The 19117-nt window shown below is 36.7% G+C and overlaps 1 protein-coding gene across 1 annotated transcript in view; it reads right to left on the bottom strand.

Moving 5' to 3' along the window:
- Window positions 1-19117, bottom strand: part of CCDC148 (coiled-coil domain containing 148) — a 238125-nt gene that overhangs the window by 126051 nt on the left and 92957 nt on the right. The window contains exons 9-10 of the mRNA XM_039237513.1: window positions 4690-4828; window positions 1902-2108 (exon numbers count right to left, since the gene is read on the bottom strand). Of these exons, the coding sequence (XP_039093444.1) occupies window positions 1902-2108; window positions 4690-4828 (346 nt within the window). The remainder of the gene's footprint in view (window positions 1-1901; window positions 2109-4689; window positions 4829-19117) is intronic.

Genomic DNA, 19117 nt, shown 5'->3' with positions numbered 1-19117 from the left:
GAGTCTGTATCTCCCTCTCTCTCTGACCCTCCCCTGCTCACGCTGTCTCTCTCTCTCCTAGAAATAAATAAAAATATTAAAAAAAAAAGCATAGCTGAAAGGCTAATGATAGTGTGTGCAAAGTTAATACAAAAAGACTATGAATATATAGACTCATCCCAGTCCTTGACCCCTTTTTTTATCAGTCACCTATGGAGAAGAAACATGCATTAGCTCTGTAGCCCATGGTAGATTAGGCTGGATGCAGCTTCTATTCCTTCTAGGTCTCAAGCTTATGCAATGCCCAATATAATATCTTTTTATTTACAAAAAAATGCAGAGCAGGCATTTTTCCTGTAATTTTTTTTTGTTTTGTTTTGTTTTTGGTTTTGTTTGTTTGTTTTACAGAGAGAGCATGAATGTGGGAAAGGCAGGAGGAGAGGGAGAGAGAATTTTAAGCAGGCTCCACACTCAGCACAGAGCTCAAGGCTGGGCTCGATCCACAACCCCGGCATCATGACCCGAGCGAAAATCAAGAGTAGGCCTCTCAACCCACTGAGCCGCCTAGGTGTCCCCCTTCTAATGTTTTTAAAAGGACATTTATTTTCAGATGCTATTAATTGCTATAGTGTAACATCTACCAGGTTTTTTTTTTCTACCAGTAAAATCAAACTTGTTGCACCTCCATTCCCTGACCACATGATTTACCAATAAATAAAGATGTGTGTACTTTACTGTGTGTATGCTGTGCCTCAATACAATTTGTTTTTAATGGTCCTGCCAACAGCACTCCAAGGGAGGCCACATCCACATGGGGCCTTCAGGGCTCGTGCACCACGAGGAATGCAATTATTCCCAACACAGCAGCCGTCCTTGTTTTCAATTCTGCCATGGAGCACCTCCTCTGTTTCCCTGTGAGTGTCAGACACCAATCTTCAGGCTCGAGCTTAGGGGTTGCCCACTAAACTCTCCAAGCCATCCTGGAGGGCCCTGGCTGGGTCTGAGGAAGAGGAACACCCCATTCCACTCCCTCTTTCGCTTTGTTGAGGGCTCTCACACAGCCCACCGAGATCTCCCCAATATATCTCTTCACAAATCCTCTCTTCTCTTCCTAATTTTACTTGTTTTTTACATCTTTAGTGTGAATGAGAGGTCAAAGAATGTTTGAGCCAGAATCAGACATTCTACATTTTCATCCAGCACCTGTCTCTGTTGTGCGGCATTTGTGGTTCACGTTGGATGTCTCTCAGTCCAAACTGAAACATGAACTTCTTGGTTCTTGGTAACTTCCACTTAAACCATAAGAAATTACTGATTGTTGAGGCGGCTGGGTGGCTCAGTTGGTTAGGTGTCTGACTTCAGCTCAGGTCACGATCTCACGGTTCTTGGGTTCGAGCCCCATGTCAGGCTCTGTGCTATCAGCTCAGGGCCTGGAGCCTACTTCAGTGTTTCCCTCTCTCTCTCTGCTCTTACCCTGCTAGTGTTCTGTCTCTCAAAAATGAATAAAAATGTTTTTTAAAAAAGAAATTATTGTTGACAACTGTTGATCTAAAAGAATTGCAATTTCATATGGTTCAAACTAACAATTTTTTTTTAGATTTTTAAAAATGTTTATCCATTATTGAAAGACAGAAGACAGAGCATGAGAAGAGGAGGGGAAGAGAGAGGGAGACACAGAATCTGAGGTAGGCTGTAGGCTCTGAGCTGTCAGCACAGAGCCTAACATGGTACTCAAACCCACAGACTGTGAGATCATGATCTGAGCCAAAGTCGGATACTTAACTAACTGAGCCACTCAGGCACCTCTCAAACTAACAATTTGATTGAAAATTAAAAACTTAGGTTGGGTTTGAACAAAAGGAAAGTGGGTTCTTAGAGAATACCAGGACAAATCCTGAAACATCTTTAGCAGAGCATCTCACCTTGGCTTTCAGATGAGCACATAGCTCCTGTTGCTTTCTCCTATCCTTCACCAACATGCCCTCCATAGCATGTGCTGCACAGGCCTCGGCGAGTGTCAGGACGGCCTTCTGTATAAAGTCTCTCTTGTTCTTATTCCAATTTGATATCAGGATCCTTCTCTGCTCTCTAGCAAAGCGATATTGATCACAATATTTCTCATGTTCCACCTGAAAAGATAAGAGATGGTAAGCACTTATTATAAAACTGAGCCTGTGCTCTATGTCATTGTAACAAAAATGAATTATAACCAATGATTTTGAAAAATTGGGGACAAACATCTTAATAGGAAATGCAGCAACCAGGACCAGGTACCAGTCCTGTAGTTCTGAGCCTGTGGATGACTGCTGACTAAGGACCAGCTAATAAGCCCTAGTTTTCTTGTATAGGATGAAGTCTGATGAGGCAGCCCTAAAACAACTTCCATGTCTATGTGGCAATGAATCTATGAATAGAAAGCATTACTTCCCTTATGTAGAATTTCAAAAATACTCCATCTTAAAAAAAATTTTTTTAACATTTATTCATTTTTGAGAGACAGTGAGAGAGGGAGCGTGAGAGAGGAGGGGTAAAGAGACAGGGAGACAGATTCTGAAGCAGGCTCCAGGCTCCAGGCTGTCAGCTGCAGGGCGTGAACTGATGAACCATGAGACCATGACCTGAGTGGAAGGTGGATGCTGAACAGACTGAGCCACACAGGTTACCCCAGAGTACTCAGTTTGGGTATTTTAACAATTACTTCAAGTTTATCAGTTAGACACATGCTAATAAACATAAACTGCTATATTTACCCTGAAAATTCAGTCTGCCCTTGATTACTGAAATATTCAGGTGTTTGAATGTCTAAACTTGAAAGAATTACAGTAATGATGTTAACTCTTCCATCCTACACTCCTGATGGACATGACAAACTCACATGGGTACTGGTAGTTCTGTTGGCAACAAATCCAAACCATGGGAGATCGGAGTTTCGAGGAGAAGAACAGGAATGGAGATTGCCTGAGTAGTCTGAAAAATCTTCATAGGTGATTCTGAAATGCTCCTTATATAAAGTTGTGTCTCCTGAAATTGAGAGCCATACTGACCTACATATTCTTTGTCTTGCTAGTATAGACCACATCTCTGGATTTGGTGCATTATTTAGCCCCTAAGCGGTAAGAGAAAGAATCTAGCAAGCAAGATAAGGTTATCCTAAAATAATAATTTATATGTGGTAAATTAAAGGACATGATAAAACAAGCTATGGTTTACCTAAATCAAGTATCAGCTACCAAGATCTCTTCTGGAAACTTCTGAGCTTTGTTCCTAAAAGCCAAAAATATCCTTAAAATCTGTCAAACACTAAGAAAGGAAGCATATACCATGCAGAAATGCATACTAATCAGTCCAATATAAGAAGTGAGTATAAAATCTTTATCACATTAATAGCAGATAAATGGAAAAATTTACAAACTTAAAAATGACAGCTGGTCAGAGAAACAAATAGAATCAACAGGGCATAACAAGAAAGATTTAATTTAATAAACTAAGACCAAAAAATCTAGATTGTATTATTATATAACATATTTTTTTACAAAACAGGTATCTGCTATAAAATAAAAGTCAGGATTAAAACAAATAATTGTTGGGTGGGGGCTGGGAGTAGGAAAAGATAGGAGAGGGTGGTCATACTAGCTGTGTGGCCTTTACTCCAGTTTCTTCATCTGTAAAATGGGAATAAAAATAGTACTTTTTCATCTACCATTATGTGTCTTACAGGAGTTTAGACATGACTGATATAAGGTGAATTTGATACATGTGTTGGTCTTATTTCTTGCTTAATTTAAAACAACTACAAAAATTCAAAGTATGTGATAATATTTGATAGCATGACCCATTTAGAAGTTAAGACTTTACACATGTGTGTTTACATACACGTTTTAAGGTGTTATTGTGAAGTTAATTGGTGACATAGTAACTTCTGTTTTCTTGTCTTTGTGGCCTTATTAACTGGAGAATAAAACAATAGTCTCCCAGGCCCTCTCAGGGAAACTTCAGTCAAGACTCTGAGTTCCAGCCTGGGGCATGTGTTTCAGACCTGAGTAGGGAGATGAAGTAGAATTGTCGAGGTGAGGATGATATAGGGAAGCACAGCCCTCAAGACAAGTGCTGGATTCCCCATGACTAGAAGGGCTGAGATAAGGCAGGCTCTGTGGATAGATGAGCAGGCACCCCACTTTCCGGCAAGCCCCAGAGATTGCAGAACCTCTGAGGGTGTGCAGGTGACTGCACAGACCCCTAGGGTCAAACACTAGCAGAGCAACCCAGGGAGACACAGTAAAGATCCCTGGGGCAGGTAAGCATGGAAGACTAAACATTGCCTGAGGGGTTCTCCACCTTTTATGGACCATATAGCTTGAAAATTGAGGGACTTTCAGGGCACTTGGGTGGGTCAGTTGGTTAAACTTCAGCTCAGGTCATGATCTTATGGTTCATGGGTTTGAGCCCCACATCAGGCTCTGAGCTGGAGCCTGCTTTGGATTCTGTGTCTCCCTTTCTCTCTGCCCCTCCCCCTACTTGCATGCGCTCTCTCTCTCCCAAAAATAAACATAAAAAAAGAAAAGTGAGAGATTTTCAACCTATAACTATATCATTTTCTAGAGTATAGAAAAAAATAATTTTTAGACCACCATTCTAGAAATACAAATTTTGCTTAGTAATTACGGACCACCGAAACAATTTAACTTGCTATTATTAGGGTCCAGCACTCACCAAATCATGTCTAGATTTGTGAGGAAAATATCTTTGTAACATGTTGAGATACAGAGTCCTTCTGCCACAGATATCTGCAGGATATTGATCCAAAACAGTCTGGTAAATCCAGTGGTCTTCTTCACTTAATTGGAAATTTCTAGAAGCGATAAAAATGTCACAACATATTGTTAAGCAATCATGAAGTTTGAGGGAATTCATTGCTTAGCAAATGGTACTGATTGTAGAGAACAAAGTCTGGGGTGTTTTTTTTTTAATACATTAGCCAAATTAAATGTCTGCTATAGAAAAGGTTCTAAATTCCAATAATACAGTGAGTTCTTCAATCCTTTATGGGTCTTGTCATGAGTTCCAGGCATAATTTCAAGAAGTTGCCAAGTGACATAATATTTTAAAAGTATTTATACTATCTTGTCAAAACAATATTTTAAAAATCATGACCAATGAATGAAATAAACAAATGCTGGGAAATAAATTATTAAGACATACAGACTAAAAAGGAATTTTTACTCCTGGAGGAAAACACAAATGCAGATGGCTAAATGAACAATTGTACAAAGGAAATTAAGGCCTGAGGAAAGCACTAATTTAGGGTTTGACTTTAAAACAAGTCTAAAATTATCATTTATTCTTTCAATTTCTTACTTTGTGGGATTAAGACTAGATATTGTTAGTGAGCAGATTACCAATGGCATTAAATTTCAGATCGCTGAAGAAATCATTTGTAAATAGGAGCTCTTCAAGACCCTATCCAATAACATGTCTACCCTGCTCCAAAATGCCTTTTTCATTTCAGAAAGGCATTGGCCTGGTTTGTGTTCTACAGAAAGTATTAGCAAAGCTCTATGCAGAGTGAAAAGTTTGCAATATCAGCTTGAATTCTAATCTAAATTAATGTCTCTTTCTTATTTTGGGTTTATTTGCATATCATTATTCCTGTTTAATAAATTGGAATAATTAAATACAGATGCAATCAGAGTGGATATTATTAGCAACAAGTATTTCTTTGATCCAAGATGGAGACTTGTTATTGTTTATTTCTACTATATCAATGATCTTTTGCTTTAAAGTTAATTGTGCAATTCACAGAATTTTTCATAATATGTCTTCTATGCCCTTGAAAAATATTTGACAATTTAAAATGGAATAAAAATCTCTTTAAATTGGTGATACATATGGGAATTCCACTGTCCTCATACAAAGTTACCTAGTTTCTGTAAAGCATTTCAGTATTTCAGTAAGTAACAAGAAAGAAAAAATTGTTTTGCAAAGAAGATAATCTTCACTAAGCTCTATAATGGGAAGAAAAAGAGGTTGGAGGTATTCTACCAGGAAGAAGCATACCCTACAGTTCTTCTGTATGACATAATAATCTATTGCAGAGAAAGAATTTAAGATGAACTCATTCATCGAACACACTGAATGTATTGGTTCTGTCTGAATCAGTTATGAATGTACAGACAGTAGAAGGCTTCTGCAAACAAAGCATTTCAAATAGGGGTATTAAGACTGCAGAAAGACCTCCTCAAGTGTACTTGGCATTTAAAACACCCTCAAGTCTTCATGGACAAAACCTCAGGTCCTTTCTCCAGGAACTAATTTTCATTCATGACAACAAAAATGCATTTTAATAGCAGAGTTAGCCACATAAATTTTCTTTTTTTAATAAAAATTTTTAATGTTTATTTTTTCTATGAGAGAAAGAGAGAGAGAGTACATGAGCAGGGGAGGGGCAGTGAGTCAGAGGCAGAATCTGAGCTATGAGCTGTCAGCACAGAGCCTGACATGGGGCTCAAACTAACGAGCAGTGAGATTATGACCTGAGTTGATGCTTAACCAACTGAACTACCCAGGCACCCCGTCCACATAAATTTTCTATTACTACACCACAAACAGCAAAAAAGAATAGACCTGAAGTCCATGTCTTCATTTATGCTTTTAAACTGTTTCTGTAATCAAAGGGACTTGATTGGTTTGACTCCCCACCTTTATTTGATTACAAATATAGGTGTGTGTGGTGGGGTGTGTGCTGAGGAAGGGAAAGTAATGAAACTGAGGTCCAATAAGTTCTGTTTTTTTTTTTAAGTTGTTATTCATCTATATAGCAGATGCTGCTGGTTCCATACCAGATCTCCCTTGTTAATCAGAGTTCCCATCACCAAGATGCTGATAATTCACAGATGCACTTCCCTTTTCTGGAGAATTGCCCTGGACCTAATGGGAAGTGCCTCATCTAAGAGGCTTCTCTCCTACCCATTCTTAAGAGCCTGTTGCAAATGAATATTGGTTGGGGGTACAAAAGTCCTGCCCACTTGCCTCACAATGGACCCAATTTTGTGATACCATTCATATTCTAGAGTTTCACTGTGGGAGCAAACTGCAGCCCAAGATCACCTCCATGCATAGATATTTTCCCCTTCTCTTTCCTTCTGCCCTTAGCATCCTTCTCCTGAGAGTATTGTCTAACAAATCACTTGTTCTTACAATTCCTGTCTCAGCTTTGCTTCTACACAACCTGACCTACAATAATCTCTAAGCAATCTTACACATAATTTTCAAAAATAGTTTTAGTCCTTTGGTAAATGGAGAAGCACTTCTAAGCTAATTGCTTTGATGATCTCTCATACTGAATGTGGCACAAGATTGCAGCTATACACAGAGAAAGTGCAAATAGCAAACATTTACAAAAATGCTTTTCAAATAAAAGCACACATTAAGCAGTGTACATTGCCATAAATAAATGCAGCAGCAGGAGAATTTGTGGCACTGAGTGCATTTTTATGTGTTGTGTGAATGTATTAATTAGGTGCCATTTTAGTGACAACATTAAAACCACTTAAACATATGAAATGATAATATAACAGTAAAATTATTTCAAACCAAGTATGTCACAAACGATCACATCCATTTTGCTCTTCTTAATGATTTTAGAAACCTCACATATCAACAGCTTTTTCCAATTACTACAATTACTCAAACTGTAAATCATTTTTCTAATATACATAGAATAAAAACTAAAAACATGCTTTAAAATGATATTTAAATACTCACAATATTATTATTTTAGAGTATTTATAGCCATTTTCAGAGTCACAGGCTTAAATTTTGAGGCCAATATTCACATCAGCAATAGTAATGGCACAGTCATATGTCTCCATTAGGATGCTGTTGGTGAGGGAGAAAGCTCTCACCATAATATATATACATATATACTGAGTCTTCTGTATAGTAAAAATCTAGGAAGAATACTCAAACATAATAGCCTCTTCACAATAACTAAGTAGCTGTTTCCTTCTTAGCCTCTAAAATAAAATCAATTTTAATAAACCTGCATTTCTAACTTTCAATCTGGACATTTACCTTTACTAATCAAACATCTTTCCATTAATCTATGTAATCCTTAATCTATGTAAGATAGCCAAGGCATATGAAATAACTAAGGTTAGCTTTTACCTTCCAAAGTTCTTGTTTAATTTAATTACTTTGCTGGTGATTATGATGTCAGAAGTAGCTAAATTACACAGTTATTGAAAAATATTCTGATTACTTGCCTATTTTCTGAATTTAGAAAGCAACTCTATAATTTTAAAGAAATGTTTAAAGAAGGATTTAAAGTTACCATAAATATTTGTAATTTTTAAAATATCTTTAAACAAAATATCTTTGGCAGGTTTGTATAATTTCTATTCTTTTTTTCCACCCCAAATTTCTAATTTAAAAGCACACCAAGATTTCATCTTTATAACAGCACATCAAGATTTTACAGTTTCTAGGTGTATTGGGTACTTCTAACACTTGAGGAAATTCTAGACTGCAGAAGTGTGAGATTATCTACCACTCAATTCCCACCCACCATTCCCACCCCATAGTGAAGTCCCATGATGTAATTTCATCATGATATCCCAGGATATGAGACAAAATAGGTAACTCAGGAAAGGAGAACCATGGCTGTGAGAATCCAACCACACCAACGCTAATTGTCTCCCTAATTCTACCTGTTTGAATCAAGCCAAAAATCTTAAACTGACTCACAATTAACTTAGCTACCAATTTTCTTTTTAATCATGATTAAGCCTTTTCCTTAAGGTAGAACCTTGACATCAAAAAACATTTGTAGTGGGGGAGAGGTAGAGAGGCAGCCAATGGTGGCAAACAAAGTACATAAGGGTAACAGGTATTTTAACAGCAGGGACAAGTCTATGAAACTAAACATTGTGCTTACAAACTAGCTGAAAGTTGTTTTATATGGAGTGAAATTTTATCATAGTGAAGGGAGCTTTCCAGCAAAATGGTGGTATCTCCTGAAGCTACCTGATGCCTCTGACGGCTGGCTCAAGATTTGCAATTGGCCTTAGTCAATCTGGCCCAAAGAAAAACTCAAGTCTTCTAGTGTTATGGTGGCAGGAGATACTTAGCGCCCCTCCACTAAGAAGCAGGATTGCAGTGAAATACTGGAGGATTAATGTGGATAAAACATAGCTCTGACATCATCTGTTTGCCTGTATTGGGTCTGACCCTCTAGAAAATACAACTTGACTCTCCTTTTTAATGTTATCTTTCCAAATCAGACTCAAACACTGAATCTAATCAGCCCGGTTTCTCAATCTGTCTCCCTACCCAACTACTTCCCCACCCTACCCCCATTGTCCAAACATAAATCTATCTTTAATTTTCAGCCTGGTTTCAGGGAGCTCCCTAGCCTTAGACTTGTTTCTGACCAACAGAATCTCCTCCTTGGATCTTGTTTGGGTAAGCACATTGTCCCTCCAGGAGAGTCAGTCCCACTCAGAAGTTCTCACTTCCACAGTCCCCAGCTGACAGCCAGAATAAAGTGGGCTCTCAAAAGTATGGCCAAAATCCACTGAATTAAAGAACCAACAACAAAACGGCCCACAAGGTAAAGCCATAACTCGCATCAGCATCCAAAGACACACTTCTTTCTTCTGAGAGGTGACGAGAAAGTGAAACTATGGCAGGATTCTAAAATTGATGACATCAGAATTTCTTATAAAAGGGTTTAGGGTAATGAATATGGCCAGAAGAGGAGGTTAAGTGATTTATTTGGAAACTATACTTGCTACTGGCATGGCAAGTATGCTATTTTTACTTAAAATTTTTTTAAAATAATTGTCATAGAAAGTTCAATTTTTTACTTGGAATGTGTATTTCTTATAAGTGGAGTAGCTGGGGTGATGGCATGCCTTCTAAACCATCCTTTGTCCCTACATCCATCTACACTAGTTTTAAGAGGCAATATAATTCCTAGTGGAAGTTTTGAGAGAATATGATCAAGATAAAAAAGCTTGTTAAAAGTAAAACAAACTGGCTCAACCACTTCCTATGCTAGGTTTTAAATAATTATATTCATCATAAGAAGTGTAAGGAAAAGGTAATTATAACACACTGCCCCTACTCCTGCTCACTAGAATTCTAATTTTATTTAAGATCTACCTTCCCCCATAGAGTCCCCACTCTAGGGAAGGTGAGCACCATGCCACTCCAGCCATAGGAGTAAATCTTGATTGATTTTAAGACATTTATAAACATTCATTTGTATGGTCAGTTTTTAGTCTAGGCATGGACAAAAGACCCATTCTGGCCAATGAAATGTGAGGAGAAGTCTTGTAAGGCAAAGGTTCCCTAGCTTCCAGGGAAGAATAAAAGGTCCTTTTCTGTTTCCGTGTGTTGTGGTAGGCAGTGTTGCAGAAAGCCATCTAACTTGCAGGAAGGCAGGGCAAGAGAATGCAGAAAACCAGACTTCACTGTGCTTGAACTTTACAGTGCTCTGTCTCTGCACTTTGTGGAAAATAAGGAATCACCTATTGTTTAAGTGACATTGGCTTGGGTTGGAATTCTCTTACTTACAGCCCAAGATATCATATTTGATAGCTATCTGAGAGGAAGAAATTTTAATTTTTTAAATTAAAAAAAATTAAAATATGGCATCCTAATATTGCTTGGGAAGGAAAGCACTATAAAGGATGAAGAGATACAGATCCAGTGTACCCAGAGATGACCATCTACACTAATATTTTTCAGATGATTGGCAAACATGTGTTCAACATCAAGAGCCATTTTTAAGACAAAACCCCAAAACTAACAAAAACAGCTCAAACTCAAATGAACAGTAAAGACAAGATCATCTATAAACACATTATAACCTCTACTTTTTTAACCCTATTGAGCCAGAATTTGCCTCCATGTTACCATGTTATTCTTCATTTTGGAGAAGCAAGAACATTTTTAAATGCAATAAAGTTGAAGTGAATAAAAATTACTCATATAGACATTATGACTCCATTTCCAAATTCAAAAATAAGAATAATAAAACTGGCCTATTTCTTTGAGATGGCATAAGGAAAAATTTAATTAACCATTAAGGGCTTTTGAAATTTTATCTATCTATCATCTATCTATCTATCTATCATCTATCATTTATCATCTATTTAAAGTAGGCTCCACACCCAAAGTGGTGCTTGAATTCACAACCCTAAGATCAAGAGTCATATGCTTTACAAAATGAGCCGACCAGATGCCCCAGAGTTTTGAAATTTTAAATCCCACATAAAAATGCTATCATATCACCTCAAACTAACTACCAGTACTCATGAAGAAAGAGTAAGAGTGGATTAGAAAACTGATGGTTCTCTTTCTCAGTTCATTATTTTTTAGACATTAACAATGTTTAACTTTATGTTCTTGTATAGGCACTAATATGACAAGTAGACATAAGCCAATGAGTGTGGTGATTATAATTTCTTTTTTTTCCTTCCTCTTGCCCCCAGGCCACACCCATGATGATAATTTATTACATTACTTGTTCTCCATCGTCTCAGTTCCAATGATTTGGTTTTCTCAAAGGATTTTATATATTCACAGTTGGACCTCAAGTTATAAGGAGTAGGAAAGCCTTGTTATGAGCAATGGATTTGATATATAATATAGCATTATAATTCCTCTCTTGTCAAAATTTGACAAGTCTGTCCAAAGAAGTTTTAATCTTATCTTTGTTTATAGCTACACATATTTTGTTATTTTAATAATAAATTCTATGTGTTTTATCTAGGTTAAAGAGTAACCTATGTCAACTATCCTAGACACAAATCTGTCAAGCTGCTGTGTTTTCATTTTCTCCAATTTGATTTACTCAAGATTAATTTGATTTCACATCAAGCAAAGAACAAAAGCCTTCTGTAAATGACTCTCACTCCTTCATCCTGTAAAACACACATTTTTTTAGTCTCCAAAAGTATTAGGAATGTAGCCTTATACACTGCTACACTGTATAGTCTCTAGCTGAAACAATTATACCAAGGAGGCAGGTATGGGCTCCAAAGATACTAACAATAAATACTGTTTATTTATAAATAAATAAATAGCCACTATTCTTAGACACATTTTCACAGATACATTTAAACAACCATAACATCCAAGTAAATATACAGACTGAGTTATTATTTAAGCAAGGCAAACCAAGACTAGTTTTTGGAGTATCTTACAGAAATCGCATCCATTTTTTCCTTTTATAAAATGCATTCCACTATAGGCAAAGAACTTAAAATATGCTTTCTTCCCATGACAAACCCAAAGGAGGTTGAACAATCACCAAATATGGTTTTTGGTTTAAGAATCATAAAGTAATTAAGTATTTTCAATGATGTGTTTAAGAGAAAGCAATTAAATATACATGATAAAAATAAAACCATAGTCTACAACTATTATCTCCCTCTAACAAATATAATTCCAAAGCCAGGTTGGACAATCCATGTTGGAATATACCAAGAGAAAATGAGAGTTGCAGTGACCCAGGATGTTGCTCAGTGGGTCACATAACCTATGTGACTAAGTGAACACACACACCAGTGTTCAAAGAATTATGTCCCTATTTCTGAGCACTTCTCCCCTTACTAAACACCCTTGACATACAAAAAGTCCAAACCAGAGATGTAGAGCCTGAAACTGAAAATCCCCAGGCACTGAAATTTTCTAAAATTTCTGAGACTGCATTCTCAGGGGGAAGAAAAAATCCTACCTGGCAATTAAAGCTTCAATGTTGCAACTTGTTACTTCATCAAGTAAGCAAATAGTGGTTATTCTGTTCCTTTCCCTATTTTTCTTCCCTCTTTAATTCATCAAGGAACACCCTCACATGTGAATATTTGTTTATTAAAAATATTTTAAAGAAAATTACATGAGGACACTCACTATTTCTTGAGTGCTGGCTTTTATCTTTTTGATCCTTTTTTGACAATTCTGTTGGCAAAACTTTCACATAAAGATAGTGACAGAGCTATGCTATGTAGATAAATATTAAAAAATAGAGAAAAAGAGAATATGAACATGATGCTGGTAATAGTCACACATGATTGCAAAAATCCAATCAAGTCCAAAAGATGGACCAAATGAATGAAAGGCATATTGGTCAAAGTATAAAATGTTTCTGCTTTTCTGGAAAGCAATATAGCAATACTCTCAAAAGTCTTAGAATTTTTCAATCCCTTTGACTGAATAATTCCATTTCCAGAAATTCATGTTAGGCAAACAATCATGGAATTACTCCAAATATAGCAAAAGAATTGTTTGTTTTTAAGCAAATATCAAAATATGTACTAAATAATTGTCCAAAACCAGGAGATGGGTTGAATTTATCTGGTATAATCATATGTTATAATATCATGCATACAACAAAAAATATATTATAAAGGAATATTTAAACCACATCTTCTTGATCCATTCATCTGTTGATGGACACTTAGGCTCTTTCCATGTTTTAGCTATTGTGGAGAGTGCTGCTATGAACACTGGGGTACATGTGCTCCATGGCAATGAGAAAGAATGAAATCTGGCCATGTGTAGCAACATGGATGGACCTTGAGGGTGTTATGCTGAGCGACATAAGTCAGGCAGAGAAGGACAAATATCATATGTTTGCACGTATAGGAGGATTAGGAGGAACCTGACAGAGGAACAAGGGGGAGAAGAAGGGCGGAAATGGTGGGGGAAAGGGAGAGAGGCAAACCATGAGAGACTTGAATGCTGACAAAAACTGAGGACTGATGGATGTGGGGGGGAGGGGGGATGGGCATGGAGGAGGGCACTTGTGGGGATGAGCACTGAGTGTTATGTGGAAACTAATTTGACAATAAACTATTTGTAAAAAAAAAAAAAAAAAAAGGAATATTTAATGCAGTGACCTAAAACATAGGTTAGTAAACATTGATTGAAAAAATAAATAATACTGGATTTGATTCATAAATAAGAAAAACAATGAACATGTGTAGAGTATGTTTTCATTTTTATAAACAACTGGATGTATAACTGAAACACATAAAATGTTATCAGAGGATATCTCTGGGTGTTGGGAACTTAAGATTAACTTTTAGTTCCTTCTTTCTGCTTGCCTCAATTTTTAATGATTTTTAGTAATAAATGTAAATATTTCTGTATTAAGGTAAAATATATAAAGAAAAAAATATATATGAGGCTACTAAATAGTAACTTTTTAATAACTAAATGGTAACTTTCTTTTTAAAAAATTTTTTTTAACATTCATCTTTGAGAGAGATACAGAGACAGAGACAGAGTGGGGGAGGGGCAAAAAGAGAGGGAGACACAGAATCTGAAGCAGACTCCAGGCTCTGAGCTGTCAGCACAGAGCCCAATGTGGGGCTGAAACCCACAAACTGTGAGATCGTGACCTGAGCCGAAGTCGGACTGAGCCACTCAGGTGCTCCAATAGTAACTTTCAAGTAACAAGTAAATTAAAATAATTTAGTTGAAAAAATATGAAACTATGGACCTTTGCAATGTACACACAGAAGGACAAAATTGTTATAATCATTATTGATTTTAAATAGTACTCAGATTCTAATCTCATAAAATAATAGAACAATAATTATGAATCAATATTTAAAATTTAATATACTTGTTATTACTCTATAGCTTTTGCTGCATATTGGCTTCAAATATGACATAGCTAAATGGAGCATCAGACAATTGTGTCTCATCTATATGATTAATTCATCCAAATGTTAGGAAATTAAAGCCACAATCTCATCTGAGTCTAAAACAAGCAATTAAACTTGTCTTCACATTACTAATGAAATACAGCCTAAATAGAATATAAATAGCTTCACACATATTGAATAAAGAAATAGGTTCAATTGCAGTCAGATTTTTAAAAAATATGTTTTAGTAAAAGACAACATCTTTTAAAGCTGTGCTGTCCAAGACAGTAGCCACAAGCCACATGTGGCTATTCAGGACTTAACATGTGGCTAGTGCCAACTCAAATGTGCTACAAGTGTAATATGCAAACCAGATTCAAAGACTTTCTATGAAAAACAGAATGTAATATATCTCATTAATAATTTTAAAATATTGTTTTAAAATTTTATAATGTTTGGACTACTGAATTAAATGAAATATATTATTGAAATAAATTTCATCCTTTAAAAAAGATTTTAATATGGCCACTTAAAAATGTTAAGTTATGGTGTGCATGGATGGCTCAGTAAGTTAAGTGTCCAACTTTGGCTCAGGTCATGATCTCATGGGTTGTGAGTTCGAACCCCACATCAGGGCTCTGTTCTGTCAGCTCAGAGCCTGGAGCCTTCTTTGGATTCTGTGTCTTCCTCTCTCTTTGTCCTTCCCTTTCTCATGCTCTGTCTCTCTCTCTCAAAAACAAATAAACATTAAAGAAATTTTTCAATGCCAAATTATATATGTGGCCCACATCTCACATCGTACTTCTACTGCACAGTATTTACTGATCTAATAGTCAACCTGATTTACCAACGTGATTGATACATGTAAATGCTCGAAGTGGTGTGGTGTGAGAAAAAAATAATCAAGTCAGATGAAGAGAAGAAACTCATTCTGCTCAGCTCTCTGGTAGCCTAGAAACTTTGGAGAAATTGCTCACTTTCCACTCAGCTGCAGTTTCTCCATCTGTAAAATAGTTGATTGAAATGGCATGTACTTGTCATGTCATGTAATGGGTGCTCACTAAATATCAATTCACTCTTTGACTTGGATTTTTAAAAATTTGTATTTTTGCTTTACAAATAGAAAAAAACATGTATGCTGAATTTATTGATGATTTTCCCACCTGGGGATAACTACTGATGTTGTTTATTTAGATAAACTTTCTTTTTTTCTGTGGCCATATAAATGTAGAAGTAAAAGTTTCAGAAGGAAAAGAAAAAAATACATAAGAATGTCCATGTTATACAAACTATTTTGTGGCTGAAATTGCATAGCAATATATATTACGTGTCATTAAAAATTATTATAATTATTTTTTAAATTTATTTTTGAGAGAGAGATAGAGACAGCATGAGCAGGGGAGACTCAGAGAGAGAGGGAGATACAGAATCCAAAGACAGACTCCAGGCTCTGAGGTAGCTGTCAGCACAGAGCCCGATGCAGGGCTCAAACCCACAAACCGTGAGATCATGACCTGAGCCGAAGTCAGATGCCCACCAGACTGAGCCACCCAGGCACCCCTATTTACTATAATTATTAATGACAGTGTGGTATCCCATTACATGGATATATCGTAATTGAAGGTTATTCTGTTGGCTACTTAGTCATTCAGAAGATTTTGCTATCACTAAAGAAAGGGGGAAAATGTTGAATATCCTTGAAACCAACTATTTATTTCACTTCTATAATTATTTCCTCTAAGATTATTTCTAAACAATGATTATTCACATTTATAAAATTGTTGATGGCATATTGCCAGATTGTCTTCCAAGTTTATATGTCATTCATGTATAAAAATGCCCATTTCTTCCATATTTTCAAACTTGGATAATTTTTTCATGTTTTACCATTTTGTAGGTAAAAATCTAAATCTTTTTTTAAGTTTTATTTATTTACTTTGAGAGAGAGAGAGAGAACATGAGCAAGAGAGGCAAAGGGAGAACGAGAATTTCAAGCAGGCTTCATGCTGTCAGCACAGAGCCTGATACAAGGCTTGAACCCACAAACCATGAGATCATGACCTGAGCCAAAAATAGAAGTCATATACTAATAAAGCCACCCACATAACCCCAAATCTGAGTATTTTTGAAAATTTTTATTGCATTGATGAGTAGGGAGATCTTCATAAACTTCTTTATCATGTGTATTTGGAATTACCCCCCAGAGTTCCATGGACTGCCAATATAATATCACCTCTTTAGCACCTGCATCATGTACTCTGCAACCCCATCAGTTATTGTAGTAGATGAATCATTTGTGTTTGTTCCCCTACTTGTGTATCAAATCCCATTACTGGATTATTCTCATCAGCATCAAATATAGTAATATTTATCCCATTTTAAGCAAAACAAAGGAATTCAACAACATAAATATATGGCCCTACTTTCTTGTTCTCCTTTACAAAGAACTTCTCAGAAGAGTTGTAGGTACTCTTTGTCTTCAGTCCTCTACTCCTATTCACTTAAATCCAACCCAATAAGGTATTTGTTCCCAATGACTCAACAGTTGCTTATCCTCTAGAGCTAATGGTCATTTATCAGTCGTATATTATTTGACTTAGCAGCATTTACTCAGTGATCATCATCCCTCTTCAGCTCACACTGTTGACCACTCCCTATACACTTGCTTTCCTGGACAGCATAATTTCTTGGATTTCTTCATATTTCACAGATCTTTTCTCAACATCCAGTGTTGTTTTCCTCTTCTCTTATTGATCCTGTAATGCCAGCAGATCCGAGGGATCTCTCCTTTATCTCTTCACTCATGATTTTGGTGATCACACCCAGTTTCATGGTGATGACTCACAAACATGAATCTCCAGCTCAGATCTCTCTCCTGAACTCCAAAGTCATATAACTGACTGCCTTCACAAATCTGTACTTACATATCTGGCAGCATCTCAAATTCAATATATCCAAACCTGAATCTTCCACACAGCCCAATCCTACATCATTATAGTCTTCCTCATCTCAGTTGATGGTAGCTCCCTCTTTTCAGTTGCTCAACCCTAAAACCTTGGACTATTCTTTCATTGCTCTTTTTCGTGTATATTATGAACTTTATCAGTAGATTCTGTTGGCTCTACCTTTAAAATATGTCCAAAAGCTGGCTATTTCACACCACCTCCACTTCCCGATCCAGGCCACCATTATCTCCCACCTGGTTTACTTTAGTAATCTCCGAAGTGTTCAATCTTTTCTTGTCCCTCCTGGACTCCATATTGAACACAGCAACTCCCAAAGTGATCTTGCTAAAACATAAGTTAGTTAGTCCATAATGCTCTCATACTTATGCTTCCAGTAACTTTCCATGCCACTCATAGTAAAATTGAGCCAATGTAGCTCAGGGAAATGAGGTTACTGACTGGTACACACTCCCAACCAGAGCCTACCTTTGGATCTGGAGAAACTGAAAGCAGTGAGCTGCTACAAAATGGAAAGAATTGAAATAAATGTTGGGATTAACCATGACATCCACTGTCTTTAGCCCACTGAAAATTTTATAGTTTAAAAATGTCCCCCAGATATTTCAACCTTCTTATGTCATAGCACTACACATCTATTTAAAATAAGCACCCATTGGGGCGCCTAGGTGGCTTAGTCGGTTAAGCGTCCGACTTTCCGACTTTCGCTTAGGTCATGATCTCAGGTTCGTGGGTTCGAGCCCCGCGTTGGGCTCTGTGCTGACTGCCAGCTCAGAGCCTGTAGCCTGTTTCAGTCTGTGACTCCCTCTCTCTCTGACCCTCCCCTGCTCACGCTGTTTCTCTCTCCTAGAAATAAATAAAACATTTTAAATAAATAAATAAATAAATAAATAAAATAAGCACCCATCACTTATGTTAGTGTACATAAGTGTACACATCTATATGAATTCCCATAAGGGCTAATAACTAGACCTAAAGGGGGAAATGGCCATATCAAAAATCGTGGCAGATACTGCCAAACTAAAGGTTCAGTTAATATTATAGCTAGACATATAATTCATGGTGCTCATTAGAATAGTAGATTTACATGCCTTACTGCCCACCTGCCACAGACTGCTGATGTCAACCACCTCTGTATTTATTCAAAATAGCCTATTTATTCTCTTTCTCCTAAAAAAAAAATACTCCAGAAAAATCATTCAGTTTTTACTGATGCTTCATCATTTATTGCCAGCATATTTGTGAAATTGTCTCTTCAGTTGACTCTTGTATGTAGTCTTTATTTGGTCAGGATATGTTTGTGTGTGTGTGTGTGTGTGTGTGTGTGTGCTGCGTCCCCTAAACATTCTAAGCCTTTTCTTTTTTCTCTCTCATTTGTTCTTTCTTTCTTTCTTTCTTTCTTCTTTTTTTTTTTTTAAGTAGGCTTCACTCCCAGTGCAGCAGCCCATGTGAGGCTTGAACTCATGACCCTGAGACCAAGACCTGAGCTGAGATCAAGAGTCGAGTGCTTAACCAACT

This window comes from Hyaena hyaena, unplaced genomic scaffold, assembly GCF_003009895.1.
Source record: "Hyaena hyaena isolate Hyena2069 unplaced genomic scaffold, ASM300989v1 scaffold_126, whole genome shotgun sequence".
NCBI classification, from domain to species: Eukaryota; Metazoa; Chordata; class Mammalia; order Carnivora; family Hyaenidae; genus Hyaena; species Hyaena hyaena.
Note: the sequence above shows the minus strand (reverse complement) of the source record. Positions and strands in the feature narration are given on the sequence as shown.